Raw genomic sequence first — 27169 nt, forward strand, 5'->3', positions numbered from 1 at the left:
TCAGCCTGGGGCCCAGCTGGAACAGCCAGCGTCCATCCCAGATGATGACTTGGTCCAGGCCACCTTCCAGCAGCTGCAGAACCCACCGAGTCCTGCCCGACCGCACCTTCTTCGGGACATGGTGAAGCAGCTAATGCTGCACCGAGAGAGGCTGAGCCTGGTGACTGGGCAGTCAGGACAGGGCAAGACGGCCTTCCTGGTACATAGTCTCAGAGCCCTGGGCAGGAGGAAGGAAACGTTGTGTGGGCGAAGGAAGTGGGCCACATGGGGTTGTGCATGGAAAATGTGACTGTGTTTTCTCTTTGCTTTCCATGCAGGCATCTCTTGTGTCAGCCCTGCAGGCTCCCGATGGGGCCAAGGTGGCCCCCTTAGTCTTCTTCCACTTTTCAGGGGCCCGCCCAGACCAGGGTCTTGCCCTCACTCTGCTCAGACGCCTCTGTGCCTATCTGCATAGCCAACTGCAAAAGCCGAGCGCCCTCCCCACCACCTACCGGTGCGTATCCCCCATTAGCCCAGCCTTGTTGATGCCACGTGACACCACCCATGTGTCTCCCTCTCCTCCTGACCCCGGTCCTTACCCTGCACACACAGGGGCCTGGTATGGGAGCTCCAGCAGAGGCTGCTGCCTGAGTATGCTCAGTCCCTGAAAAGTGGCCAAACTTTGGTGCTGATCATCGATGGGGCTGACAGGTTGGTGGCTCAGCATGGGCAGCCAGTCTCAGACTGGATCCCGAAGAGCCTTCCCCCGGTGAGTTCTGAGAAGGAGGTGGGGGTGGGATGCAGTAGTGGGGAAGGGGGCGTCTCCCACATTGTCCTTCTCTTTTTCCTTCTACCTCCTTCTCCTTTTGCCCAAATATCACAGCGGGTGCATATGGTACTGAGCATGTCTACTGATGCGGGCCTGGGGGAGACCCTTGAGCAGAGCCAAGGTGCCCATGTGGTGGCCCTGGGGCCTCTGGAGCCATCTGCCCGGGCCCGGCTGGTGAGAGAAGAGCTGGCTCTGTACGGGAAGCGGCTGGAGGAGTCACCTTTTAACAACCAGGTTGGATGTAGGCCAGGGCCGGTGGGTGTGAGGACCCCATGCAGCCCTGCTTCTTCATTTCTGAAGGAGCTCTGTGCCAGGGGGAAGCTGTTGATAAGATACCTGGGAATCCTTATAATACCAGCCAGCCTTTTCCCCCTGGCGAATGGCCTCCCAGGGCCTGTCCCCGTGAGGGGAGGAGTAAGGCTGTGGTCATTGGGTGGGGTAGGCTGAACCATGGGAGCTTTCCAGAAAGGGGGGCTGGTTGGCAGAGCAGCGGAGGGAAGGGGTGGCTGTGTTCTGTGGTGAGGCCATCAGGTGACGCCTGCTGGGGACTCTCAGAGGAGGCACTACCTTGCAGTGGGCTTGGCGCTCGGGGTGGAGCTCAGGGGGCTGAGGGCTGGCCGTGGCAGGCTCTCTGCTCCCCGCGCTGAGTCCCCTTTGTCTTGTCAGATGCGGCTGCTGCTGGTGAAGCGGGGGTCCTCCCTGCCGCTCTACCTGCGCTTGGCCACTGATCACCTGAGGCTCTTCACGCTCTATGAGCAGGTTGGCTGGGGACGTAAACCCTCACCCCTCATTTTCTCAGTCCTAATCCACTTCCCATTCTTCATTCAGCTTCTTTCACCCCCATCCCTCTACTTTACCTACCCTCATCCTGTGCCACCTTGTGATCACCATTCCCCATGCTCAGCTCGCCCCTACCCCCTCCTCCCCGACCCTTTCTCTTCTTTTTTTCATCCTTTCCCATGGTTCCTCCTGCTTCCCACTCCCCTCCCCACAATGAAAGCCGCCTCTTCTCCCCCCCGCCCACTGACTGAAGCCCAGTCTCCCTCCTCTCCCAGGTATCTGAGACACTCCGGACCCTGCCTGCCACTGTCCCCCTGCTGCTGCAGCACATCCTGGGCACCCTGGAGCAAGAGCATGGCCCCGATGTCCTTCCCCAAGCCTTGGCCACCCTTGAAGCCACACGTAGTGGTCAGTGGTTGGGGTGGGATGGGAGACTGAGAGCGCAGGGGTTCGATGACATTGGCTCATTTGGGGTCTCAGTGAGTGGCGTGAGGAGGACCAGGTGTCATGGGAGGGGTATGCTGCGTGGTTTGGTGAGAGCCTCAGAGAGCTGGGGTTTTCAGGTCTGACTGTGGACCAGCTGCATGGTGTGCTGAGTGCATGGCGGATACTTCCCAGGGGGTCCAAGAGCTGGGAAGAAGCAGTGGCAGCTGGTAACAGTGGGGACCCCTACCCCATGGGCCAATTTGCCTACCTCGTCCAGAGTCTGCGCAGGTACAGGTGTCCCCAGTTGAGCTCCCACCGACCTCCTGTGCCTTCCCATCTTTGAGCCAGGGCCCCATGTGATCCTTTCTTCATCCCATCCTTCCCTGGGTGTAGCCCCCGGGACCCGAACGGGCTGCCACTCAGTTTACCACTCTGTGGGTGGGCGTGGGAGCCCACAGCTAGGCCCGGTGCTCACTGACAGGCCTCCTTCCCTCCTGCCTGCCCTCTCTCCCTCACATGAGGACAGTCTGCTAGGGGAGGGCCCCCTGGAGCGTGCTGGTGCCCGGCTCTGCCTCCCTGCCGGGCCCCTGAGGACAGCAGCTAAATGCCGATATGGGAAGAGGCCGGGGCTGGAGAAGACAGCACACATCCTTGTTGCAGGTGACTGTAGCCCGAACTGGCCTGAACCGGCCCCCGGGGCACTGAGAGTGGGGCCTACACCTGGAGGCCAGGGCCACCCACTGGTGCTCCCATTCGGCTGGCCCTCTTACCTGCCACCCCAGTGTGTGGATGGCTTTTGCTGTGACCTGTGGCATGCGATCTTTGGAGATGCTTTAGGGCTGAGCCCATCTCAATGTCTGTTCTGTGACCCACACCTGCAGCTCAACTCTGGAAGACTTGTGACCCTGATGCCTCAGGCACCTTCCGAAGTTGCCTACCTGAGGCTCTGGCAGATCTGCCTTACCACCTGGTTAGTCTCGAGATCCCATAGGCACCTTCTCCCAAGCAACTGCTTTGACTATTCTGAGACCCCAATCCCCCTTGACCACCACCACCGTCACCACTGCCATGACCCCTCTCTACTTTTCTCCGTCCAGTTTTCCTGCCCTCTTCTTCCAGGTCCTTTGTCCCAGCTCCTAGGTCGAGGTCCTGGCTGCACAGGCAGGGCCTAGAACTAGACTCTTCCTTCTCACCTGCCTCTTCACATCCTAATGAGTCCAATCTGACCTTCCCAGCTCCAGAGCGGGAACTATGGCCTTCTTGCAAAATTCCTTACCAATCTCCATGTGGTGGCCGCACACCTGGAACTGGGTCTGCTCTCTCGGCTCCTGGAGGCCCATGCCCTCTATGGTGAGATAAGTCAGTGGCTTCTCTGAGATACTGGCCTCCTGGGTGTGTTCACGGGGGGTGTGCTGGGGGTGGGGCAGGAGGTATAACGCAAAGAACAGTTAAATTTCTGTTCCAGGCTGAAAATGCCAAGAGAGTAAGCAGGTGATTTTCAGGGGGACCTTCTGCCCAGATCTCTTAGACCAAAGGCTCTCACAGGCATAAAATTACCTGGGAACGTTGTTCAAATTGCAGATCTCTGGGTCCCCAGATTCTGGTTCCCTAGGTCCAGAGTGGGGCCTAAAGCTTTGTACTTTTAACAGGTGTTCCTGAAGTAGGGCCAGAAGGCCTCAAGACTTAACATTTTAGACACATCATATGACTGTATTTGGTCCTGGGGTTAATGGGGGTCCAGGCTGGCTCCCCAGTGATGCTCTGCATCTTTTCCACAGCTTCCTCAGTCCCTGCAGACAAACAAAGTCTTCCTGAGGCTGACACTGCTGTGTTTCACGTGTTCCTGAGGCAGCAGGCTCCAGTCCTCAGCCAGTACCCCCTGCTCCTGCCCCAGCAGGCAGCCAACCAGCCCCTGGACTCGCCTGTTTGCCTCCAGGCCCCACAGCTTTCCCGGCGATGGCGCCTCCAGCTCACGCTACGATGGCTGAATAAACCCCACACCGTGGAGGGCCAGCAGAGGTAAGGCCCATGGCCCCGGATGCTGGTAAGCCCGCCAGAGAGCAAGCTACAGCCCTTTCTGAAACTGGAGAAGAAAAGACAGACCAGAGTCCCCATCAAGAGAGGGGGATTCAGGCACAGGAATGCAAATGTGAATTTCCGTTCCCTTCCTTCCCTGAATTCCTCATTTCCTTCCTTTCTTCCTACTCTTTCTCTAGCTCCAGCCTGTCTCTGGCAGTTTCCTCATCCCCCACAGCGGTGGCCCTCTCCCCCAGTGGGCAAAGAGCTGCTGTGGGCACTGCCAATGGGATGGTTTACCTGTTGGACCTGAGAACCTGGCAGGTAGGACACTCAAGGTGGGCAGAGTTTGCCTCCAGAAAAAGCCTCACAGACTGCCCTGAAGACCTTAGCAAGCCAGCCCCACCTGTTATCACCCTGTTTGATTCAGCAACTTGTATTTCCCTCACATCAGATCAAAGGCTTGGTATTAAGTCAATCACACCTTCCAAATTATTTGCTGCACACCTTCCATTCAAGGCTGTACTAAGGCTGTATTGTATTCAGCATTGCAAGGAACACAGGGCTAGGACTTCGTCTTTGCCCACCAAGTGGTCAGCTTTGTTGAAAGATATGACATACAAGGTGAAAAGGAACCAAAACATAGCCATGTGACGGAGACAAGAGCTGAGTGCATTGGGTACTTCCAGGAGAACATGGGATAGGCAAGGGCACGCATTCCAGTTGAGTGAACGGCAGAGGGGAGAATGTTTCCAGGAAATTGCTGGGAATGATTGCAGCAGAGGGTGCTTCAGGGAAGGTAACAGCAGATTAGGCTGGAGAGGTGGGTCCCACAGCCACAGCCACTCCCTCTCTCTGCCTCCCACCCATATCACCCCCTACCGCCATGTATATATGATATGCATGCATACATACAGCCCCATCAGAATCTTCTGTGACTTGACGATGCATATGGGGTTGGGCGTAGGGGAGAAGATGTGGCCCCACTTGAACCAAGGCTTGGCCTACATCTGGAGTGGGGTGCAAAGCTTTTCACTTTTAATAAGTGCTCCTGATGTGGGACCAGAGGGCCACCCTTTCTCCAGCCCGTCTTGCCTTGGCCTCCTTTTTGGTTGGAGCTTGAAGTAGCTGGACGCTGGGGGTCAGGGGAATGTCCTGAGCATGCTTCCCTGCTCGTTCTCATAGGAGGAGAAGTCTTTGGTGAGCGGCTGCGATGGGGTCTCCTCTTGCTCATTCCTCTCGGACAGGGCCCTCTTTCTTACTGCCTTTGACGGGCTTCTGGAGCTCTGGGACCTGCAGCAAGGTTGTCGGTAAGGGGCCCCTCCCCCATGTCTTGGAGTGAGGGCCTTCCTTGCTTGTCGGGAGTCCCCCGGGGCAGGGGAAAGAGGTGGGAGGTCAGGGGGTCCCAGAAGCCTAACTTTGTCTCCCTGGGATAGGGTGCTCCAGACCAGTGCTCACCAGTACCAAATCACCGGCTGCTGCCTAAGCCCAGATGGTCGGCTGCTGGCCACCGTGTGCCTAGGGGGATGCCTAAAGGTAATGACCAAGGGGGAGTGGTAGTCAAAGTGGCCCTAAATGCCAAGTCAGCCCCGTGAAGTTGTTCTCTTCGTGTGGCAGAGCTGCTGACTGCTTGGCCTGGGGAAGACCTTTCCTGCTGAAGGCAGGGGACTGGACAAGGTGGCCTCCGGGACTGAGAAGTCAGGCATCTGTCCTGGGCACCTAGCTTTCTCTCCTCTCTCCTGCAGCTATGGGACACAGTCCGTGGGCAGCTGGCCTTCCAGCACACGTGTCCCCGGCCCCTGAACTGCGTTGCTTTCCACCCAGAGGGGCAGGTCATAGCTGTAGGCAGCTGGGCTGGCAGCTTCAGCTTCTTCCATGTGGATGGGCTTAAAGCTACCAAGGTGAGAAGGTCCTGTGTCGCCCTGGGGGAGGAAGCCCAAGAGGGTGGGAGTGGAAGATACAGGATGACGGACGACCACGTTGTTTCACTTTGGGTTTGTGTTGAGAGTAGGTCCTCATGTTCCATTTCTACTTCCTCGTGTAGGAACTGGGAGCCCCAGGGGCCTCTGTCCGTACCTTGGCGTTCAGTGTGCCTGGGCGGGTTGTGGCTGTGGGTCGGCTGGACAGCATGGTGGAGCTGTGGTCCTGGCTTGAGGGGGCACGGCTAGCTGCCTTCCCTGCCCACCATGGCAGTGTGGCTGCTGCCGGGTTCCTGCGCGCTGGGCGCCAGTTCCTGACGGCCGGACAGGATGGCAAGGTCCGGTGGCAGAGTGCTGGTGGTGGGTTAGGAGGAAGGGGGAGGAAAGGCCTATTTGGGTGAGGGTGGAGCCTTTGTGGGGGAGACTGTGGAGGAGCTTCGCTGGTGCAAGCTGCAGGGAGAGGGGTGCAGTGTATGCATGGGCCGCCCTCAGGAGAGGAGGGGCGAGGACTTTAGGGGGGAGGAGGACTTTAATGGGGGTGGCTATCACTCTGGGGGTGGAAGTGGTATGTCTTTAAGTCCTGTTCTTGGCCCTCAGGTTCAGGTGTGGTCTGGATCTCTAGGTCGGCCCCGGGGGTGCCTAGGTTCCCTTTCTCTCTCTCCTGCCCTCTCTGTGGCTCTCAGCCCAGATGGTGATCGGGTGGCCGTTGGGTACCGAGCAGATGGCATCAGGATCTACAAAATCACTTCAGGTACTGGAGAGGGGTTGGGGTGTTCAAGCCTTTGGAAAGAGCCTCCCCACCCTGAACTCCCTTTCCACGTGTCTCACTCTTTGGTTTTTCCACATGCTCTAGGTCCCCAGGGGGCTCAGCGTCAAGCACTAGATGTAGCAGTGTCTGCACTGGTCTGGCTAAGCCCTAAGGTGTTGGTGAGCGGTGCAGAAGACGGGTCCCTGCGAGGCTGGGCTCTCCAGGAAAGTTCCCTTCAGTCCCTCTGGCTCTTGTCCAGATACCAGAAGCCCGTGTTGGGACTGGCCACCTCCAAAGAACTCTTGGCTTCTGCCTCAGGTACTGCTGGGCAGTGGGCAGCTTCCTTTTAAATATGCTCATACCTTTCCTCCATTTATATGTGTATGTGTACAGGAAACACACGTAATTATTTTTACAACTTTCAAAGTGCTTTTAAATGCATTTCTCTTGCATCATCAGTCTGGACTGTTTCTTCTCGTTTCCAAACCCTGATTCGGGGACCTCTTTGTAATCCTTGTAATCCTCTGAGTTTCTGCCTAGGGGGGAGACTTTGCTGTGTATAGGGCTGGGTTTCCCTTACGAGGAGGAGAGAGATGTTGAGGTGAAAATGCAGAGTGGTCTTAGTCCTCTCTAGGTAGGAGACTTGGTCCAAGTGATAGTGGTCACTTGAGAAGAGGAGGGTCTGGAGGTGAAACAGGGAGTTAGACAGCTGAAGAGCCAGAGCTGGGAGTGCCTGGTGTCCCTGTCCTGTGATCTCATATGATGACTGACCCTTGTCACTCAGACTGTCCACAGCCTGTGACTTACTGTCGTCGAATATCATGCTCACCCATGATTGCCTTTGTCCTTGGGGTCCCGTCTCACTTCCTCTTTCAGGGGCTCTTCCTTTCTCCCTCTTTCCAATGCAGAAGATTTCACAGTGCGCCTCTGGCCAAGGCAGTTGCTGACACTGGCGCAGACAGCAGAAGACTTTCCCTGTGGCACTGAGCTCCGGGAACATGAGGCTCCCGTAAGCTGCTGTAGCTTCAGCACCGATGGACGCAGGCTGGCCACTGGGGGCAGGGACCGGGTGAGCCACGGGGGTCCTCCCACCTTGAGCCCACAGCCCCTCTGGGTCCTGGATTCCTCAACAGTCCATTTCCCATGGCTCCTGAGGCATGTTGCTTTGCCACACCTCCTAAGCTGCTTCTGTCCACCATCCCTTCCTTGATACTCCCTTTTCCCTTAAAATTTCTTGCCGGAAATGGCCCTGATGTTCCTTCCTCCCTCCTATGGTCCTGATTGCTCCGTCCCTTGGGACCTATCCAGAATCTCTTCTGCTGGGATGTGTGGATGCCCAAAGCCCCTGTTCTGATTTGCTCCTTCTCTGCCTGTCACCGTGACTGGGTCACTGGCTGTGCCTGGACCAAAGACAACCTACTGGTAAGGGAAGGGGTGGGGGTGGGCAGAGCTCAGCAGGGTTCCTGGGGGAGGACCACGCTGCCCATGTCATCCTGTTTCTGACACCCATTTATAATAATAGTAATAGCTGACATATATTGAGCACTTAGTACATGCCAGGCATTGAAGTGAGCTCGTCATATGTCTTGCCTCATTTAGTCTTTACAACTCCCTGTAAGGCAGACGCTACTACTATCTCTATTTCACAGACAAGGATCTTGAGCCCAGATAGATTAAAGAACATTTCCAAGGTCATGTAAGTGATGAGGCTGAAGCACTAAACATAAGAAAGCCCACACTCTTAACAAGAATACAGAAGTGTCTCCCCAATGGTTTAGGGCGCCCTCTGCAGTTAGAGGCTACTGCTGTGATTTCTTTGGTCCTAAGGCAAAAAAAACACAAACCCTCAAATTATGCACTCAAGGTTGGTGAAGCCTAGTTTTCCAGTGCAGAGTCCCCACACTTCTTTTTTTTTTTTTTTAAAGATTTTATTTATTTATTTAACAGAGAGAGACACAGCGAGAGAGGGAACACAAGCAGGGGGAGTGGGAGAGGAAGAAGCAGGCTTCCCACTGAGCAGGGAGCCCGATGTGGGGCTCAATCCCAGGACCCTGGGATCATGACCTGAGCCGAAGGCAAGACGCTTAACCATCTGAGCCACCCAGGCACCCAGTCCCCACATTCTTAAGAAGAGATGAGAAAGGAGTGAGAATCAGTTGACTAGAGTTGTCATAGTCTGCTCTCTACCCCTGCCTTCTTGGCAGCCGGATCTTTCCTTGGCATTGCAGACTGTTCACCTTTGTTTGGGTTTGTTGACTGACAGTATGTTAGTAACAAGTATCCAATTGACTGGATGAGAATCCTTATAAGGCGCAGAGAGATGAACTTGGCGCAGGTCATAAAGTAAAGAATGGTGGAGCTAGGATTTGAACCTAGGACAGCCTATGTTCTTAATCACAAGCCTTAATGCCCCCCCCCCCGCCCACATTATAAACCTACAGAAATGCTGGAGGCCTGCTGATAATCCCACTCCTCTAACCTCTGACTGTGCAGGTCTCCTGTTCCAGTGACGGCTCTGTGGGGCTGTGGGACCCAGAACGGCAACAGCAGCTTGGCCAGTTTCTAGGTCATCAGAGTGCCGTGAGCGCCGTGGTGGCCGTGGTGAGGAGGCGGTGCAGAGCTCACTGGGGGCCCTCGAGGGCTGAGGAGGCTTTGGGACCCTGGGTGCATTGGGTATCTAATCTCAAAGGCAAAAGAAGTATAAAGAATGAGATGCCCGGGCCTGCATTAGAGCAGGATGAGGGTATTGAGACGGAGGGTTGGAGTGAGGGGAGGGAGAGGGCAGCTCGGTATCTGGACCTCATGCAGGATTGCAGTCCTGAGCCACCCAGCCTGTGTCCCCGGGTTCTCCGCACTCTTGGACATCTCCTAAGCCTTTAGTGCTCAGCCCTCACCTCAGTGGTAGGAGTCGTACTCCCCACGTCTTGCTCAGTGCGACTTTGCTCTGATCCTGTGCTCTGGGGCAGGAAGAACACGTGGTGTCTGTGGGCCGAGATGGGACCTTGAAAGTGTGGGACCATCAGGGCGTGGAGCTGACGAGCATCCCTGCTCACTCGGGACCTATCAGCCACTGTGCAGCTGCCCTGGAGCCCCGGGCAGGTAGGGAAACGTCAGCTCCCTTTTCTTCCCTTCTCCCCCACCCCCTACCCCCCGCTTCTCCCCTTCTTCTGACTTCGTCTCTGTGCCTTATCAGCTGGGCAGCCTGGGTCAGAGCTTCTGGTGGTGACTGTTGGACTGGATGGGGCCGCACGGTTGTGGCATCCACTCTTGGTGAGTTCCCTGAAAGGACTGGGGTGGACGGAGTGGAGAGGGCAGAGCGGGACAGCCTCCTGTGGCGTTGACCCCCCTGCTGTCCCACCTCCATCCTCTCCTCCTAGGTGTTTCAAACACACACCCTCCTGGGACACAGTGGCCCAATCAGTGCAGCTGCAGTTTCAGAGACCTCAGGCGTCCTGTTGACCGCCTCAGAGGATGGTTCCGTACGGCTCTGGCAGGTCCCTGAGGAAGCAGGTGAGTGAGGCATGGAGAGAGGCAGCGTATGAAAGAGGGCTGTGTTAGTGGGGCCATGAAGGTCAAGGGTGGCCTGGTATCTCCTCTCATGTCCCAGCGGTGGTCCGGCTTCTAATGCATCACTTCCTTCCTTCTCCAGATGACACATACACGCCCAGGAGTCCTGCAGCCATCACCGCTGTGGCGTGGGCCCCAGATGGTTCCGTGGCAGCGTCTGGGAATCGAACTGGGGAACTAACCCTGTGGCACAAAGCTAAGGCTGTGGCCACAGCACAGGTGAGTTGGGGCAACCTCGGTGCTTGTCTGTGTGACTTCTGCCCCAGCTGTGCATGGACTGGTATGTGCATAGATGGCTGGGAGGGGAAAGAGGGTTAAGCCTGGCTCCTCAGGAGGACTGAGACGGACTTGTTATGCTCACCAGGCTCCGGGCCACATCAGTGCTCTGGTGTGGTACTCGGCACACACCTTGATTGTTCTCAGCGCTGATGAAAAGGTCAGCGAGTGGCAAGTGGAACTGCAGGAGGGTTCGACACCCGGAAATTTCAGGTGAGATGGGGCAGCTGGGTTAATGTGATACGTCGATGGTCTCCTTATACCCGGGATTTTGTGCAAATCACCCCACTTCTACTTCTGAACTAGGTCAATAGGATGTTAGTTAAGTGGGAAAAAGTCCTTGGGAAATTGTTTTTGGCTCCCCATCATGTCAATTTAAATAGCCACCAGCAATCGGCAGAGTGGTTAGTGCTGTAATGAAGAGAGAGGTCTATATAACTCTCAGAATTTGAGAAATTTATAAAAAGAGTTGCTATTTGAGGTTGGGCTTTAAGGATGAGTAGGACTTTTCTGGACCCACAAGGGAAGGGAATGGTGTTTCAGGAAGAGGAGGTGGTATTAACCAAAGGCAAGGAGGCATGAGAATGCATGGTATATTCTGGGCACAGCTGAGTAGTTGGGTTCTTGGTGAGAGTGGGGGCAGGGGGGTGGGGGAATTGGATTGAAAAGATAAACTGGGGGTAGGCTGCAGAGGGCATAGTGTTAAGGATTTTGAGAATAATTATCTGCAGTTTAGGAAGAGGACTCCAGTGGCAGTATGGAAAATGGACAGTAGTAGAGAGATTTTAGAGGCAGGGAGACCACCTTCATAGCATTGCTCTAGTCCAGGGAAGACATAGTGTGGGCCCTGAGCCAGGCAGGGAGATGAGAAGGAGGGATAGAGATTTAGGCATGTGTTGGCAAGTAGAATCCACAGTGCTTATTGATCAGTTGGAGGTCAGGAGGGAAGGAAAAGACAAGAAGGTTAGAGATTCCTCTTTTGAGCAGGTAAGGGGATGGTGATAATGAATACTGATACAAGAAAAACAGAAAGAGGAAGAGAATTTGTAGGGAAGGTCATTGATTGTGTTCTGTACTTCGCTCCTGAGGAATTCATGGGGAGCCGAGGAGCCTGAGAGAGGTGGACTAAAATAGGATCTTTCTTTGTCCCTGTACCTTTTGTGAGTTGCAGTCTTCACCTGAACCGAGTTCTGCAGGAGGACTTAGGCTTCCTGACAGGAGTGGCCCTGGCTCCAGACGGTCACTCCCTCCTCTTGGCCGATGCGGGTTTGCAGTTACAGTGCATGAAGCCAGGGGATGCTCCTTCTGTAATCTGGTAGGATTCAAAAAGCTGTTTCCTCTCAGGCTACAGAAAAAGGCAAAGTGGGTTATGAACTTGGGTCTAACTTAGAACAAAACACTGGGGTCTTACAGAGAGATGTTCATACTTCAGCCTCTTTCTTTCTTGTAAACCAGGAGCAGCCACCATTCAGAATGTGCTATGTTATTGTCCACCCATCAAGACTATGGTGTGTTTGTCCTGCAGCCAGCGAAACCTGGAGGCCTTTTTTTCTTAGTAAGTCCTATGTGAGTGTGTGTTAAAACATTTGTCCAGGGCCAATACTTTTAAAACCCTGGGGCCGTGATTGAGGATAAGAGGAAGGGAAGGGCACTGGTTCCAAATTCCTTTCTGTTCCGTCAACTGGAGCAGCTCTACTTAAGAGCATTCTATAGCGGGTTTCAGCTTCCCTATAAGATTTTATTGATACAAAAAAGGATTCCAGTGTTTAAAAAAAATCATGGGAAACCATCAACATAGGAGTTTTCTTTTTTTTTTTAAAGATTTTATTTATTTATTTGAGAGAGAGAGAATGAGAGAGAGCACATGAGAGGGGGGAGGGTCAGAGGGAGAAGCAGACTCCCTGCCGAGCAGGGAGCCTGATGCCGGACTCGATCCAGGGACTCCAGGATCATGACCTGAGCCGAAGGCAGTCGCTTAACCAACTGAGCCACCCAGGCGCCCGCAACATAGGAGTTTTCTTAATTGCATTTTTTCTCATGTCTCTCTTGTCTTGCCACTGCGAGTACCAGTGTCTGGAACAATACAGACACATCTCGTAGGTGTTACGTTGGGTGAAAGAAGCCAGACACAAAAGAGTACATACTACATGATTTCATTCAACTAAAGTTAAAGAACAAGCAGAGCTAATTTCTGCTCAGAGTATTGTTAGCCCTGGGGGTGGGGGTGCTCTGGTATTGACCGGGAAGGGTCATGAAGGCACGTTTCTAGGGTGATGGAAATGTTCTACATGTTGACCTGGGCAGTGATTGCATGGATGTATACATATGGAAAAGTTCCTTGAGATGTACATTTAAGATGCGTGCACTTAGGGACGCCTGGCTGGCTCAGTGGGTTAAGCGTCTGCCTTTGGCTCTGGTCATGATCCCAGGGTCCCAGGATCGAGTCCTGGGCTCCTTGCTCAGCAGGGAGCCTGTTTCTCCCTCTGCCTGCCACTCCCCCCGCTTGTGTGCTTTCTCAATCTCTCTCTCTCTGACAATAAATAAATAAAATCTTAAAAAAAAAAAAGATTCATACTCTTTACTGTGTCTAAATTACAGTTAAGAAATTGAGCAGCTGAGAGCCAAAAGCTGTTGCTTTGGCTGGGTAGGGTCAGGTGCTATGAGGAGGCTAAACAGAATGGGCCACTCTTTCGTAGAGGCAGAAGGAGTCAGGGGACTTTGAAGAGAACCTTGAGTTTCAGCTGGACTTGGAGAATCCTACTGGGACCTTCGTGTTGGTAACCCAGGCCAAACCGGAATCTGGTGAGTGGGATAGGAGGACCCACAGAGTCTGGAGATGCCTTGTAGGGAATGGTGGGTCCTTTGAAGCCGGAAACCCAGCTCTAAGCTCTGTGCTTGAAATGGCAGAGTCCTCGTTTTTGTGTGCCAGCTCTGATGGGATGCTATGGAAACTCGCCAAGTGTACCCCTGAAGGAGAATGGGAGACAGGCAACCTCTGGCAGAAAACAGAAATGCCTGAAACCCCAACTCCAGAGACAGCCTCATCTGTGAATGACAGAAGCACAGGTAGTTGGTCCCCACCCCCACGGCTGGCGACTCAGCAGCGCAGAAAGGTGAGTTGGAGGGATGGGTCACAAACAGAGGGGAGGAGGCTCTCAGTCTGACAGGTGGATGCTTCCTTGACCGAGGAGGGCCCGCTGAAAGCTCACCACATCCCTTCTCCTTCCCCTGCAAGATTCACTCGGGCTCTGTCACAGCCCTCCACGTGCTGCCTGGGTTGCTGGTGACAGCTTCAAAGGACAGAGATGTTAAGCTGTGGGAGAGACCCAGTATGCAGCTGGTAAGTGTGTACGTGTGTAAGGAGGGCTAAAGGGATGCCACAGAGAGCAAACTTGGGCAAAGAATGTACAAAAGAGCAAAATTCTGTTTTCTCCTGTCCTTGCTGTCATGCGCAGCTAACCTGTTTCTAAATAAAAGGCATCGCTGCGAGAGAAAAACAAGTTAGTAAGGACGCCCTAGGCTTATAGCCCTCATCTCGCTGTCTCTCGTTCCCCATTGTAGCTGGGTCTGTTCCAATGCGAGGCAGCTGTCAGCTGCCTGGAACCTTGGCTGGGCCCCGACTCTGCGCTGCAGCTTGCAGTGGGAGACACACTGGGCAACGTGTACTTTCTGTCCTGGGAGTGAAGATGCACCACCCACTTGTGCTAGAGATGCAAAGCCGGAAGATACCAGTGGCTACTTTCTTGATTAAAATTTTTAAAATAAAGTGTCAGAAAATCTCCAGTGCAGTCCTGCCTGTGTTCTGACGTGGATGTGGATCAAGAAGAATACGACGTTCTCATGTTTCTTTTCTGATTTAACATCAGTCCTTACTGGAACCGCAAGAAGGAGAACCAGCTCTTTAATAGGTATTCTTTGAAACCAGGCTTTAGAAATCTTGTGTCATTTGCTGGCCCGAGGGTCCTGAGACGCCATTCCTGACAGGGGGAGGAATGAGTGATGTTGGCCAGCGCTTAGTTGGAACAGAGCGCTGAAGAAATCTCACTTGGTCAAGAAATAATAAAAGAAGGAAGCGTGAGTTGACAGTGCCCCCCAGGCAGGGCATTTAGAGAGAACATTAGGTTCCTCCCATAGAAACAGCCTCTTCTGTGCAGAACTGCCCAGATGAGCGGTGAGAAGCCGGGGCGCTGAGTAGAACCAGACTCCTGGCTTTCACAGCCTCTGACCGAACAGCACCAGCCACTTGACTTGCACACGTTTGTCAATATAGTAATTTGCACTCTTGGAAGAAACCACAAAGGTGTAGCTCTCAAATTGAAGTTCACAAAGAATAAAACGAATGGAGAGATGGAACAGTCCTACCCATGGACTCACCATGGACTGTGATCCTTTTAAGTTCTAGAACCTTATTTTCCTGTAATTCTATCTTATGGGAGAGGAAGTTGCCTGAGGCTCTTTCTAAGGGTTAGGGAAAGGTTAAAGGTCTTCTATGTCCAAGAATTTAAGGACTTGTGTATGATAAGCCAGGCTTACAAGATTTTGTCCCAGGACGGTAGGGTTCTCTCAGAGAAATACCACTGCACTCTGATCTAGAAATGAGTTTTGAGGAATTGGGGAGTTGAGGGGTACTGAGTTTTGTTCTCACTTTGCCCTGATTCCAGGTTTTCATGGACAAATCACCTGAGGGACTTTTTCCTTATTTCTATCAGTGCCCCACGGTCTCCCTCAGCCAGAGGATAAATATATAAGAAATGCCATCAGCTGATGTCTTAATCATAGGTCATGCTTCTATATTTTCTCATGTGTCTCATGCAAGGGCTCTAAAAATACCTTCTAGACCACCTCCTCCACATACCTTGTGACCAGAATCCAAATTAAGGTTATTTGAAATTTATGATTTATAATACTACCCAGAAATGCTACAGAGAACCATGGCATGGCATCATCCTAAAAGTTGCTGCTTTCAATCTTTTTGCCTTTTGCTTCCCTGAGAGCATGGGCCAAGGACAGGAGGAAGCCCTACATGTCTGTCTTCTATGCTCTACAAATTCTACAAAAGCACCCCATCTAAGGCTGGAGGAATGGGGATGGAGAAAGTTAAGAAAAGGCTAACTTGACCTTTGCTCAATAGACTCAGCCTTGTTGGCCAGGCCCTCTTGAAGGTTTTTTTGTCTTTCTTATCTTGTAGGTGTACAGCAAGGTCATAGTATAATTGCTGTGAGTGACAATAAGAAGAGACTCTAGGTAAAAGTAAATATGTGTCCAAGGGAGTTGAAGGGAAAATTAATTTAGGTTGTAGTTTAAACATCTTCTGAGATCATTGTTTTTGTTTTTTTAAGATTTTATTTATTTGACAGAGAGAGCCAGAGAGCACAAGCAGGGGGGTGGGGAGGGGAGAGGGGGATGGCAGAGGGAGAGGGAGAAGCATGCTCCCCGCTGAGCAGGGAGCCCCATGTGGGGCTCCATCCAGGACCCTGGGATCATGACCTGAGCCGAAGGCAGACACTCAACTAACTGAGCCACCCAGGTGCCCCAATTTTGATCACTTTTAAGGGTAAGGTGGTTTTTGTTTTTGTTTTTTACTGTTATTTTTCCATAATCTGTTAGAAACAAGTCACTAAGCCCAGCCCCCACTGAAGAGGAGGGAGACTAAACCTCGTAGAGGGAGAGTTAGCAAAGAATTTATGCTCCTGTGTTAAAATTACCACAGTAATCAGTAAATCTTGAGGTAGGTTTTTTGAGACTATGAAAGTTATCCTGTTCCACTAATTTCAGCATTCATCCATTGATCTTGACTATGCAATTATTCCTGAGTAGGCTCCATGCTCTGTGCAGAGTTGGATGCAGGGCTCAATCTCACAACCCTGAGATCATGACTGGAGCCGAAATTCAAGTCAGATGCTCAAATGACTGAGCCACCCAGGCGCCCCATTACTGTGGTTTTCTAAAGATTTTCTATTTCCCTCAAGCCTTCTACATTAATTGAAATCCTTCTGAAAGGATTATTTATCCCTTCTTCCCCATTTTCAAAGGAGTCATTCATCCATTTCAGTCTTTCTGTGGGTATTGCATAGATGTCGTTTATCAGGTTGAAGAAGTTCCCTTCCATTCTTTGCTGAATGTTTATCATGAAAGGGTGCTGGATTTTGCCAAATGCCTTTTCCGCATCTAATAAGATAGTCACGTGACTTTTGTCCTACACTGATGGATTTTCATATGTTGAACCAACCTCACGTTCCTTTGCTAAATCTCACTTTGTCATGGTGTATAATTCTTTTTACGTTACTGGTTTAGGCTTGGTAGCATTTTATTGCACATATGTATTCTTAAGGGACATTGGTCTATAGTTTTCTTTCCTGGTGGTATCTTTATCTGGTTTTGGTTTCCTATTGCCTGATAGAATGATTTGGGAAGTATTCTCTTCTACTTTTTGGAGAAGTGTGTAGTCTAGTTTTAACAGCAGCACAGTAGCTCAGTGAGTGGGTATATTTAACTAGTTCCTTATCTAGGGATCTTTGCATATAACAATGCTGCACTGACATCATCTATACAGACAAGTACATCTATAGTTTTTAGGTCAAAGGGTATGTATATTTTATTTTATTTTAAAGAAAAAAAATTTTTTTTTTTGTTTATTTATTTGACAGAGACAGAGATAGCGAGAGCAGGAACACAAGCAGGGGGAGTGGGAGAGGGAGAAGCAGGCTTCCTGAGGAGCAGGGAGCCCAATGCGGGGCTTGATCCCAGGACCCTGGAATCATGACCTGAGCCGAAGGCAGATGCTTAACGACTGAGCCACCCAGGTGCCCCAGGGTATCTATATTTTAAATTTTGATAGATATTGGTAATCTGGTCTCTAAAAAGTTACAGGCTACTGTTTTCATTTAAATAACCTTTACTTTTATCTAAGGAAGTATGGTGTACATGTGTGTGTGTATGTGTGTATGTATGTACGTGTATTTGTGTTGCATGTGTTTACAAATAATCAGGAAGTCTTGGATCTGACCTGGACTTTGGTACTTCTTAGGTGGAGCAGGGCATGTCAAAACTCATTCTGTTTCTCTCCTTTCCTCCCTGAGATATATTTAGGGTTAGTGACAAGTCCTCTAAGTGCTTCCAGATTTTTGGACATCTGCTGAACCCTAGGATAAGTGGTGGGAGACCTGGTCTACAGTTGGTAAACAGGGGAAAAAGGCAAGTTAGAAGATTTGGATGGGAGCAAGGGAACAATGCAGCCTCTGTTGTCTCTACCCTTCTTGTAATAATACCCAACAAACTCCAGGTTGCAGAAAAACTGACTTAAATGGAGAAAAGCATCCGTCTCCATTAACATCCTTCAATGCACAGAGGCTAGTCTGCTGTGAAGGAACAGGATCCTGAGTAACTTGCAGCTAGCTGTGGGATACATGGAGCAATGTGTACTTTCTGCCCTGAAAATGAAGTACAAACATGAGAAGAAATGTGTGGTTGGAGAAATAAAGCCCAAAGAAGCCAGTGGTAGATTTGTGCTATTTTTATTACATAAAAGATCAGAAAATTCAAAAGTAAAACCTTGCCTATTTTCTTCTTTGAAGATCAGACCTATCTGGTTTATTTAATATTGACATTCACCACAGCTCCAGGAAATTAAACTGAACCTTTAGAAGGTATCGCATACGGACCTGGTTGGGGTTATAGACAATAAATTCATTGTAGTTGAGGGTATAGCCCTCTGGATTCAGAATTCCTGTATCACTTGCTGGTCCTAAGGGTACCGTACTCCCATTCCTGCCAAATGGAAAAAAGTGTGTCAACATCTGCCTCTGGGTCAGAAGTCGGAATATAGAAAGCAGAGTCTTATCTGGCCAAAAGAAGCCTTCTGGCCTTAGAGGCTCTGAGTACTCACAGGGTGATGAAGGAGGCAGGTCTGGGAGCCATCCTGCCCAGTCCCTTGGTGCTGTGTTTGCCCTGAAGTAATCCTTCTGCCTCAGGATTGGCCTTTAGTAGCTCATTACACTGACCCAGAGCGACCTGCAAAGCAAAAGATCTTTAAACACCCACATCCTACTGAGAACCGGATGGCTCTAAGGCCTAACAGAAAAATCCCATCGGTACTTTCTTCCCCTCGTCCTGCAGAGGAATGGAATGGAAATTGCCCTTGGCTCCCCTCTCAAGTTCTCCCAGGTGAACCTCTTGGTTCTGGAGTCAAACTTTTCTCTCTGGAAAAACAGGAACTAATAATAAGCTAGAGATCATAAATATGGTCATCTCACCTCTGATAAAAGCAGCAGTCCGATATCCTTTACTCGAGAAGCAAAGCAGTAATTGGCACTCTTAGAAGACATGTCAGCAAAGTAGATTCCTTTCCCAAACTGAAATATGTAAACAAACTTAATCCACTGTGTTAGAACGGAGGCCTGTATCACTGACCCTGTGTTTCCATGATCTTAAACACATTATAGACCCTTCTCCATTTCCCCCTGCAATTCTTTTCCAGAAAGCAGGTGTATTGGTGAGTTTCTGCTTTCTGAGCCGGCAGAAGGGAGATCTTTAGGAATTTAAAGAAAGAGGGACATAGTAAGAAATGTCAGGGTTATCAGTGAGCTGGTTTAATTCTTGGGAAGGGTACTGCTGAATCCTAATCTAAAAAAAATGGGAGGGGGAGGAAGGACTGAGAAAATTATTGTATCCTTTATCCTTGTGCCTCCTTCCAGGATTCAATTTCTACTCACCATGTAACCTGTGATGGGAGCCTCAGGTGGGGCAATTTGAAGCCCGTGGCTCAGGATTCCCACCCAGTTACTAAGCCTGGAACCATGCCACAGCAGCATCCTAGGGAAAAGCCACTATTATTGTACTCTCTTGCTCTCCAGCAGAGATAGGCCATAAGCATAAAAAAGCCATTTTCTGGAAGTTCCATAACTGCACTTCAGGCAAGGGAATGTCTTCCCAAACCCAAAGCTAAACTGAACCTGTTATGAAGGTCTTCTCTGAAGGCTTCTTTTTCACCCTCCTTCTCCACTTCAAAAACATCCAGTAAGGTCATGGTATAGTCTCTGTGTGTGGGAGCATGAGTAGACTGCAGGTACTGGGAAATCACCTGTGAAAAGAAAGAAATGGCTGGTGTGGACTCTGTAAGAGACCAGACTGAGCTGAAGAACCTCAGGGCTTCTGGTAAAAACTGGCAGACTTTCTGCTCCCTAATGGTCTCACAAGACAGTGAGAAAGAGCTCTACCTTCTCCAATTCCTGGTAAATTGAAATTCAGCTCTATATAAAAGTTTGCTCTTGGGCAACCCTCTCGGGTCCCTTCTTTCTTCAGGAGCTTTGTACTATCACTCAATAAACCTTGCTTGCTGCTCACAAAAAAAAAAAAAGTTTGTTTTTAACCAGAAGTAGTCACAGAACAGTGGGGTTAGGAGGATGGGTCTTAAAGGTGGAAAATAAATGATCATTTTTCTTACTTTGAACTCATAACTTTCATGGTCAAGAGGGCACAAGGCACAATGTAGTTTTCTATAGTGTTGGTCCAACGGGTGTTCTGGGCTTTGCAGCTCTGTCTTCACCAGCTTAATGGCAATTTCAATGTCTCTCAAAGCCTGGCAAGATGAGATACAGGATCAATGTGTAGGGACTTGGAACCAGAGAGTAATACTTCCCAATCCACACATATCTCACCTCTAGTAGTTGTACTTTGTCTGATAGTTCTTTCTCTGTCCGGATTAATGGAGGGGTACGGAGTCTAAGGACAGAGATATAATCCATAATCAGTTCTCTGACAGGTGGCCAAAGGCACATGACTAAAAGTAACAGACTAAAGATAAAACAAACACACTGTATAGATTTTGACATCTGGGACTAGAAATGAAATTCTTTTTTATGGGTTCCCTTAATATATCTACATCTATATACACAACTTTATAATTTGAAAATGATCACTGCAAGTTCAGTTACTATTCCTCACCATATGGTTGACCCCCTTCACCCATTTCACCCACCCCCAACCCCTTTCCCCTGTCTGTTCTCTGTATCTATGATTTTTTTTTTTAAGATTTTATTTATTTATTTGACAGAGAGAAACACAGCGAGAGGGCACACAAGCAGGGGAAGTGGGAGAGGGAGAAGCAGGCTCCCCGTGGAGCAGGGAGCCTGGTGCGGGGCTCGATCCCAGGACCCTGGGATCATGACCTGAGCCGAAGGCAGACACTTGATGACTAAGCCACCCAGGTGACCCTATGAATTTTTGTTTTGTTTTTTTTTAGAATCCACATGAGTGAAGTCATATGGTATTTGTTTTTCTCTGTTGGCTTATTTTGCTTAGCATGATACCATCAAGATCCATCCAACCACGCTGTTGCAAATGGCAAGATTTTATTCTTTTTTATGGCTGAGTAGTATTCCATTGTATATATATACACCACTTCTTCTCTATCCATTCATCTGTAATGAACACTTAGGTTGTTTCCATATCTTGGCTACTGTAAATAATGCTGCAATGAACAAAGGGATGCATATCTTTTCGAATTTGTGTTTTCATAATTTTCAGATAAATATCCAGAAGTGGAATGGCTGGGTCATATGGTAGTTCTAGTCTTAATTCTTTGAGAAATCTCCATACTGTTCCCTATAGTGGCTGTGCTAATTTACAATTCTACCAGTAGTATACAAGAGTTCCCTTTCCTCCACATCCTCTCCAACCCTTGTTATTTCTTGTTTTTGATAATAGCCACATCTTGTTTTTTAAATAAGATATATCAGTATCAATAAGGAGCAGCTTGGATATAGTACTGCCTAGAAACAGAAGTAGACCTGCTGACCACTCAGGGTTATTTTTAGGTCACAGAGCTCTATAAAGCAATAAAAGGAATAAAAACAGAATAAGCATCAGAATATAGAATCAACAAAGATAAAATGTATTTTATATGCCTACTGTCATTTGAATAGGAAATAGGGAGTTTTATGCCTCAAGCCATTTTACTTGTTGGTTGGATATCTAGACCTATTTTCTCTTGGTAACTTCTACTCGGTCAGAAAATATGGTTATAATCAGGCCAGGAGAGTGCATCCCAAACTTGTAAGTTGACTACATAGGCTATCTATAAATCATTTTGACTCTGTGTCTATCCAAGATGATCATTTCATTATAAATGAGAATAAGAAGACTATAGTTAGGTAGAAGACCAAAGAGAAGTAACAGCACAGGCCTTACCCAAAGTCATGTGGGATCCTGGTGTAGAATTCATTGCAAGCTTCCATGAGAGCTCGTCCATGCTGGCCAGCCCGAATACAGTCCTCAATCTTCTTAAGAGATTGGTAGCCTGCCTTGATTTGTGCCACTGTCAGCTTCCCTGGAGGCCCAGCCAGAGATCATCAGACCCCACAACTAGGGTCCTATCCTGAAAACTGTACTCATGTGCCTACCCGACAAAGACTCTCACCTTTCAACTCTCAAAACAGCTTCTCCTCCCCCACACTACCTCTCACCCCAGATCTCCTTTTTTTCATTCACAATATTAGCAAGCTTTAAATCATGAAGGTGATGAAATGTCCTATTAAAGGAACTAGGAAATACAAAGAGAGAATGTAGGATAGAATCTGAAGTCCTACCGAGTGGGGCTTTCTTGGTGTCATATTTCATTTCTACCATCATCTCTTCCATGGCCTGGACATTACAGATCAACTCTATCAGCTCCTGCACACGAAGATCTAGCTGTGATTCTGGTTTCAAAGGGGAGTTAAGAGATTCCTTTTTTGATTCCTCTTCACTCTACAGCCAAAAAAAAAAAAAAAAAAAAAGAATTACAAAATCTGGAAGGATCTATTTTAAGGTCCCTGCAAGGGCTGGCTCTACAATATCCCTGGTAGGTGAACACCAATCAGCTCCTGCTTGAACGCAGGCTCATTCCATTATTAACCTAGTTAGAGTACTTGATGTGATTCCACCTTCTAGTCCTCCATGTGCCTCCCATAGTTAAACTCCTGGAACAAGTCTAAAAGGCTCTCCTAATGTGTTGTTAAGTATGTAAAGACAGCTATTATGTCTCAGATCTTCTCATCTTAAAAAGACTAAGATTTTTACATTTCTCAGATACTGCAGGTGACAGCTTTCATCATCCTGGCTGCAACTCAGTTTGTTGAAATTAACTTTTTTTTAATGTGGTATATAACCAGAAGTGAAGACAACTTTAAGTGCCGTTTCATCAGTGTGACTATATGTTACTCCTCTCTTGATCCATAAACTTCTGGAAATAGGACCAAAGATTTTAAAAGAACTGTATTAAATAATAGAGACTAGGTGCACCTGAGTGGCTCAGTTGTTAAGCGTCTGCCTTTGGCTCAGGTCATGATCCCAGGGTTCTGGGATCGAGCCCTGCATCGGGCTCCCTGCTCGGTGGGAAGCCTGCCTCTCCCTCTCCCCCTGCTTGTGTTCCCTCTCTCGCTGTGTCTCTGTCAAATAAATAAATAAAATCTTTAAAATTAAAAATAAATAATAGAGACTAGAAAGCATATTCTATCTTTAATCTACAGTCCCTTCAAGATTACAAAGATCCGTGAAAGTTGCCCCTGAGGGAACTGTTACCTTTACTTAGGTGGGAAATAGCAAGACGCAAGATACCCTGATCTGTTCTAGTCTGGGACCTGATCTAAGCCATTCTGCTAGACTTCACCTTGGTTCAGAGGAAGCAGTTTTCTCCCCAAATGTATAGCCAGAGTTTACCTGAGTATTGGTGGTATAGTCCACTTCTAGCATATCATATTTTCCAGGCACCTTCTCAAACTTCTCACGATCCTCCCAATTGTTTTTTGTTTTGTCAAAGAATCTGTGGGATCCACAATGGTGAGAAAATCTTACAAATAAGGGTCTACTACTAGGAATGCGCTTATAATTGTTTCTTTAGAACACCTCCAAACTATTTCTTTTTTTTCTTAAACTATTTCTTAGAACTCTCATATCTGACTTCCCAAAAATCTGGATTCTAAATTAGGACCCTGAATGAAAAAAAAAAAAAAGCTCTGGAGTCAATGGGAACAAAAAATGGGAAAAAAGGACTCTTGAGCTTCCCAAAGGCCCCAAAATACCCACAAAAACCTTTGAGATTTTAGACAAAAGACCCCTTTCTAATCCCTTTCTCTGAAAGATTCCCAGAGGCCAGAAAGCTCTGCCTCCGTATCATAGTGAAAGAAGTTTTAAAACTCTAACTGAATATTCTCATCCCATCCACTTTTCCCAAATTTCCTTAATTGTTGGTCATGTGCTAAGTGTATTAGATTCTTCTGTTTTTAGTCAATTTCAAGGTTCCAGGTGATGTAATCACTAACTAAGGATGCAGTTTGGTGTCCCAGTCATAGAATGTCACAGTGGAAATACATTAACATTGAGGCCAAACCACACTTATTATAAAATTCTTAAAGAAGATACATCCAAGAAGAATGGTATTTTTTTGGTACTCATTTCTTAGCACTCACTTCTTCTGAAAGATTTCCTTGGCTTTGTTGAGGTCCCCTGAACAAGCCACCAAGCTGTGCTGCCCCATTTTCCCAACTGCAAAGCAAATGCCACATATAAGATGGTTTCCTGCCTCCCAATCCAAGAAGAGTTTTCTCAAGTAATAAGCCAGCTCTCTAAGGTCTCCCTGCTTAGTATCTGACAAATGGGCAGGAAGGGGAGAGGGAAATTACGGTAAATGGGCCCAGGAAACTGATCCTGTTGATATTAGTTACCTCTAACTGCCACAGTCTCTGAGCAGCATTAGCAGACCAAATGCAGGACACTTCCCAGCCTCAACAGGCTGCTGTTAGTTTTTCCAGTGGGAACTTCCTAATGAAGATGCTCGCTATTTCCCATTTGCAAGCCCCTCCCAGGTTATAAAGCCTCCATTCCACCAATTTAAACCCAGAGGTTCTTCTGGTTACTCACTAACCTGTTTCTGGCTTTCTGAATGACAAATTAGAAAATCCATAATAAGAGTCATTACCTCGGCCCCATCTCATCCAAACGCTGAAGTGCCTCTGGGCATCATCTTCTAACAGCTGAATCAAATAGTACTTGTTGTTGTTGAACTGAAGATTGGTCTATGGTAAGAGAAATATGAACATAAGAGAGAGGTTTACAAATGGGAGCCACATAAACTGATGTCTTCCTTGGTCACAGGTACCAGTAACTGCCGTAAGGAGAAGACTATAAGGCTAGTATCAGGGACTTCAGAATTAAAGATATGGGCGCTGGGGCACTCTCATCAGTAAGTATCAAGGAAAAAATTCCCATACATAGAACAGCTCTTCCCCTTACCTGATTTAGCAAGACATCATAGACATCATTCCCTTCACAGTACACATGGGCCTAGAGAGAGAAGGAAAACACTGACATTAGTATAGTCTCAGTCCTCATGAGATCCTTAGTGATGCTCTAAATTTTATTCTGTCTCAAGGCGTCATTCTCCAGCACTACCAATATCTACCTTCCAGGGAAAGAACTGCAAAGGGATGTTCTTCTACACATGTGTTATTCCTATAATGAAAACATGTTGCTTTTTTTTGTAATTACAGAGAAACAAATGATTCTAATAGTTAAAGGAAAGCTGCTCCAAAGGAAGCCTTTCTTCTGTATTCTTCAAATCCTTTTCACATTCATCAGTAATTCATGGCATACCAGAGCACAGTTTCTCATTAGAACAAAGATGGTTCTTCCTTGATAATGGCATAATTTGCTAACTGAGAAAGAGAATGAGGTGTGGAAAGCTGATGACAACCCCAGAAGTTAAAAAACACCCTGATTATTAATGCCAAACTCCACCACTCCCATAATGTTAGCCTTGGAGAAAATTAATCACTAGTAGTATTTTGGAGAGGACTCCTAAAATGAATACTAGCAGTGTTCTGGACAGGAATCCCAGTAGCAAAAGAAAAACTGCTCTCTGAGAAATCAATAGGCAAAGGAGTCTCTCACCTTCCCCACCTTGGCTGTGCACTCGGGGTCCACGGGAGCTTTGCCCTTTAACAGCAAGGTCTTCACAGACTCTGAGGGAAGACAGATACGTACTACAGCTACTTGTATGGGAATCAAAAATAGCTATAACAATAAAGTTATAATAAAGTTCATAATGAACTTTGCCCTTCCCAAGCAATCCTGATCTGTCCAGGTCTCAATCTGTCTAAACTACATGAAACTGAAGATTCTGAGAAAGGAGATTCATACTGTGGTATGCCCAAAGGATAGAAAATTAATTATATCTTCAAGAAAGGAAGAAGTAAGAGTTGAAAGAACAAGGCATCCCTTGCCCTCACCCCTCCCATAGACAATCTTGCTAGGCCATGTCCTTCCTGGCCTACCACTTGAAGCTGACCTTGCTTGTCTTCTGTCCTGTCATTATTGGCCTCTCCTCCAGCCACAGGCTCCTTTTTCACCCCCTGCCTCTGGCATCTTCGAGTTTTCTTTGCAGGAGGAGGGTCTTCTATAGCCGTGCTGCCATTATGAACTCTTCCAGCTTCATTTAATGCTACAGAAGCCATGGGCATGAAGAATGGGCAAAGAATCAAAAGAAAGAATGAGTACCCACTGAACACAATCCTACTTTGAAAAAACATCATCTTTTTAAAGAAATGGTTCAAGATGGTTTTGTAAATTTACAAAGAAATAACTGCCATGCCACTGTTCTTGACAATAGTCTGAGAAATCACTTCCTAAATTGCGATTCTAGCCAAATTAAAATAAAATAAAATAAAATAAAATAAAATAAAATAAAATGGAGCCCCAGGGCTCTTGTGAGCTCATAGCCTGAGGCATGAGTGTCATAGACTGCTTATCTGTTTACCTGTGCCCCCAAACTTTCCCAATACCTATCTTTAAACTACCTAAGGTGGTATGAGTTAATGGTTAATAGAGTGCTCTGGAATCTGTCTCTAGTTTAGAGCCTAGCCCTGTCTCCAACAGCTGTGGAACCTTGTAGAAGTTATTTCATCTCTTTGCACCTCAATTGCCCCGACTGTAAAATCCAGAGGATGACAAAATACTACCTAATTTGTAGGATGGACCTACACATTTGTAGGATGGATGCATTTAAGAACATAACACACAGAGTATAATACTCATCAATTCTAAGACCTGAATTTTACTATCTTTGAAACTGGGATGCACTTACAATGGATGACATATAAACAATGAAACACGTTTTAATTGGAAGCATTTTCTCCTTTCCTAGTTATACATAAAATAATGATGCATCTTAAAATAAATTTTTTTTAATTGGATGACATTAAGTATTTAAAATAATGCTGGCACTCTGTTAGTTACTACAGGTCCACAAGCCCTTATACACAATTCCGTAATCCAAAAAGCTCTGAAAACCGAAACTTAAAAAGTTTAGCACCTAAACTAGCTTGATAGCCAAGGGCGGGTCAGGGGGCGGTGGAAGGGGAAGGGCTAGAGCAGAGGGCCCCGTTCCCCGTCAGACTCGTCTCCCCCCAGCGTTCGCCCCCTACAGTGTGCACCGAACCTCGGGCCCCGCCGCTGCGCGTCCCCCGCCGTCGGGCAGCCATGGAGCCTGAACGTCCCCGTCAGCAAGCCTCTTCCAGGAATTGCCCGCTTAGAGTCACAGGGCGGGAACACAGCCCGCGTGCGTGCGTCCTGAGAAGACACGTACAAGGGACAGGG

At 48.4% G+C, this 27169-nt stretch overlaps 2 protein-coding genes across 9 annotated transcripts in view; one reads left to right on the forward strand and one right to left on the reverse strand.

Moving 5' to 3' along the window:
• Positions 1 to 14321, forward strand: part of TEP1 (telomerase associated protein 1) — a 37830-nt gene extending 23509 nt beyond the window's left edge. For 7 of the 8 annotated variants that reach the window (XM_081830816.1, XM_081830813.1, XM_081830818.1 and 4 more), the window contains 32 exons: positions 5 to 199; positions 318 to 493; positions 592 to 748; positions 863 to 1042; positions 1475 to 1567; positions 1864 to 1996; positions 2152 to 2302; positions 2541 to 2674; positions 2896 to 2984; positions 3250 to 3364; positions 3793 to 4033; positions 4231 to 4354; positions 5216 to 5340; positions 5467 to 5566; positions 5776 to 5931; positions 6075 to 6287; positions 6547 to 6700; positions 6803 to 7015; positions 7606 to 7766; positions 8006 to 8119; positions 9191 to 9298; positions 9664 to 9796; positions 9891 to 9967; positions 10075 to 10207; positions 10347 to 10483; positions 10629 to 10753; positions 11712 to 11855; positions 11996 to 12095; positions 13237 to 13342; positions 13448 to 13653; positions 13776 to 13880; positions 14102 to 14321. In XM_081830816.1, the coding sequence (XP_081686942.1) occupies positions 5 to 199; positions 318 to 493; positions 592 to 748; positions 863 to 1042; positions 1475 to 1567; positions 1864 to 1996; positions 2152 to 2302; positions 2541 to 2674; positions 2896 to 2984; positions 3250 to 3364; positions 3793 to 4033; positions 4231 to 4354; positions 5216 to 5340; positions 5467 to 5566; positions 5776 to 5931; positions 6075 to 6287; positions 6547 to 6700; positions 6803 to 7015; positions 7606 to 7766; positions 8006 to 8119; positions 9191 to 9298; positions 9664 to 9796; positions 9891 to 9967; positions 10075 to 10207; positions 10347 to 10483; positions 10629 to 10753; positions 11712 to 11855; positions 11996 to 12095; positions 13237 to 13342; positions 13448 to 13653; positions 13776 to 13880; positions 14102 to 14224 (4521 nt within the window). In that variant the 3' untranslated portion in view covers positions 14225 to 14321. Of the gene's footprint in view, positions 1 to 4; positions 200 to 317; positions 494 to 591; positions 749 to 862; positions 1043 to 1474; positions 1568 to 1863; positions 1997 to 2151; positions 2303 to 2540; positions 2675 to 2895; positions 2985 to 3249; positions 3365 to 3792; positions 4034 to 4230; positions 4355 to 5215; positions 5341 to 5466; positions 5567 to 5775; positions 5932 to 6074; positions 6288 to 6546; positions 6701 to 6802; positions 7016 to 7605; positions 7767 to 8005; positions 8120 to 9190; positions 9299 to 9663; positions 9797 to 9890; positions 9968 to 10074; positions 10208 to 10346; positions 10484 to 10628; positions 10754 to 11711; positions 11856 to 11995; positions 12096 to 13236; positions 13343 to 13447; positions 13654 to 13775; positions 13881 to 14101 lie in introns of those variants that run through there. The other variant, XR_014148562.1, reaches the window with a different exon arrangement.
• Positions 14322 to 18038: 3717 nt separating this feature from the next.
• Positions 18039 to 27169, reverse strand: PARP2 (poly(ADP-ribose) polymerase 2). The gene is made up of 16 exons (XM_006730617.3): positions 27012 to 27169; positions 25863 to 26015; positions 25466 to 25536; positions 24809 to 24859; positions 24495 to 24591; positions 23986 to 24061; positions 23237 to 23339; positions 22126 to 22285; positions 21728 to 21866; positions 20197 to 20260; positions 19983 to 20117; positions 19492 to 19619; positions 19252 to 19351; positions 18793 to 18891; positions 18426 to 18550; positions 18039 to 18307 (listed from the first exon to the last, which is right to left on the reverse strand). Exons 1-16 carry the CDS (start codon positions 27052 to 27054, stop codon positions 18148 to 18150), a joined length of 1704 nt encoding a protein of 567 aa, XP_006730680.1. The 5' UTR covers positions 27055 to 27169; the 3' UTR covers positions 18039 to 18147.

The sequence above is a fragment of the Leptonychotes weddellii genome, chromosome 9 (genome assembly GCF_054177405.1).
Source record: "Leptonychotes weddellii isolate Sample4059 chromosome 9, ASM5417740v2, whole genome shotgun sequence".
Classification (NCBI taxonomy): Eukaryota; Metazoa; Chordata; class Mammalia; order Carnivora; family Phocidae; genus Leptonychotes; species Leptonychotes weddellii.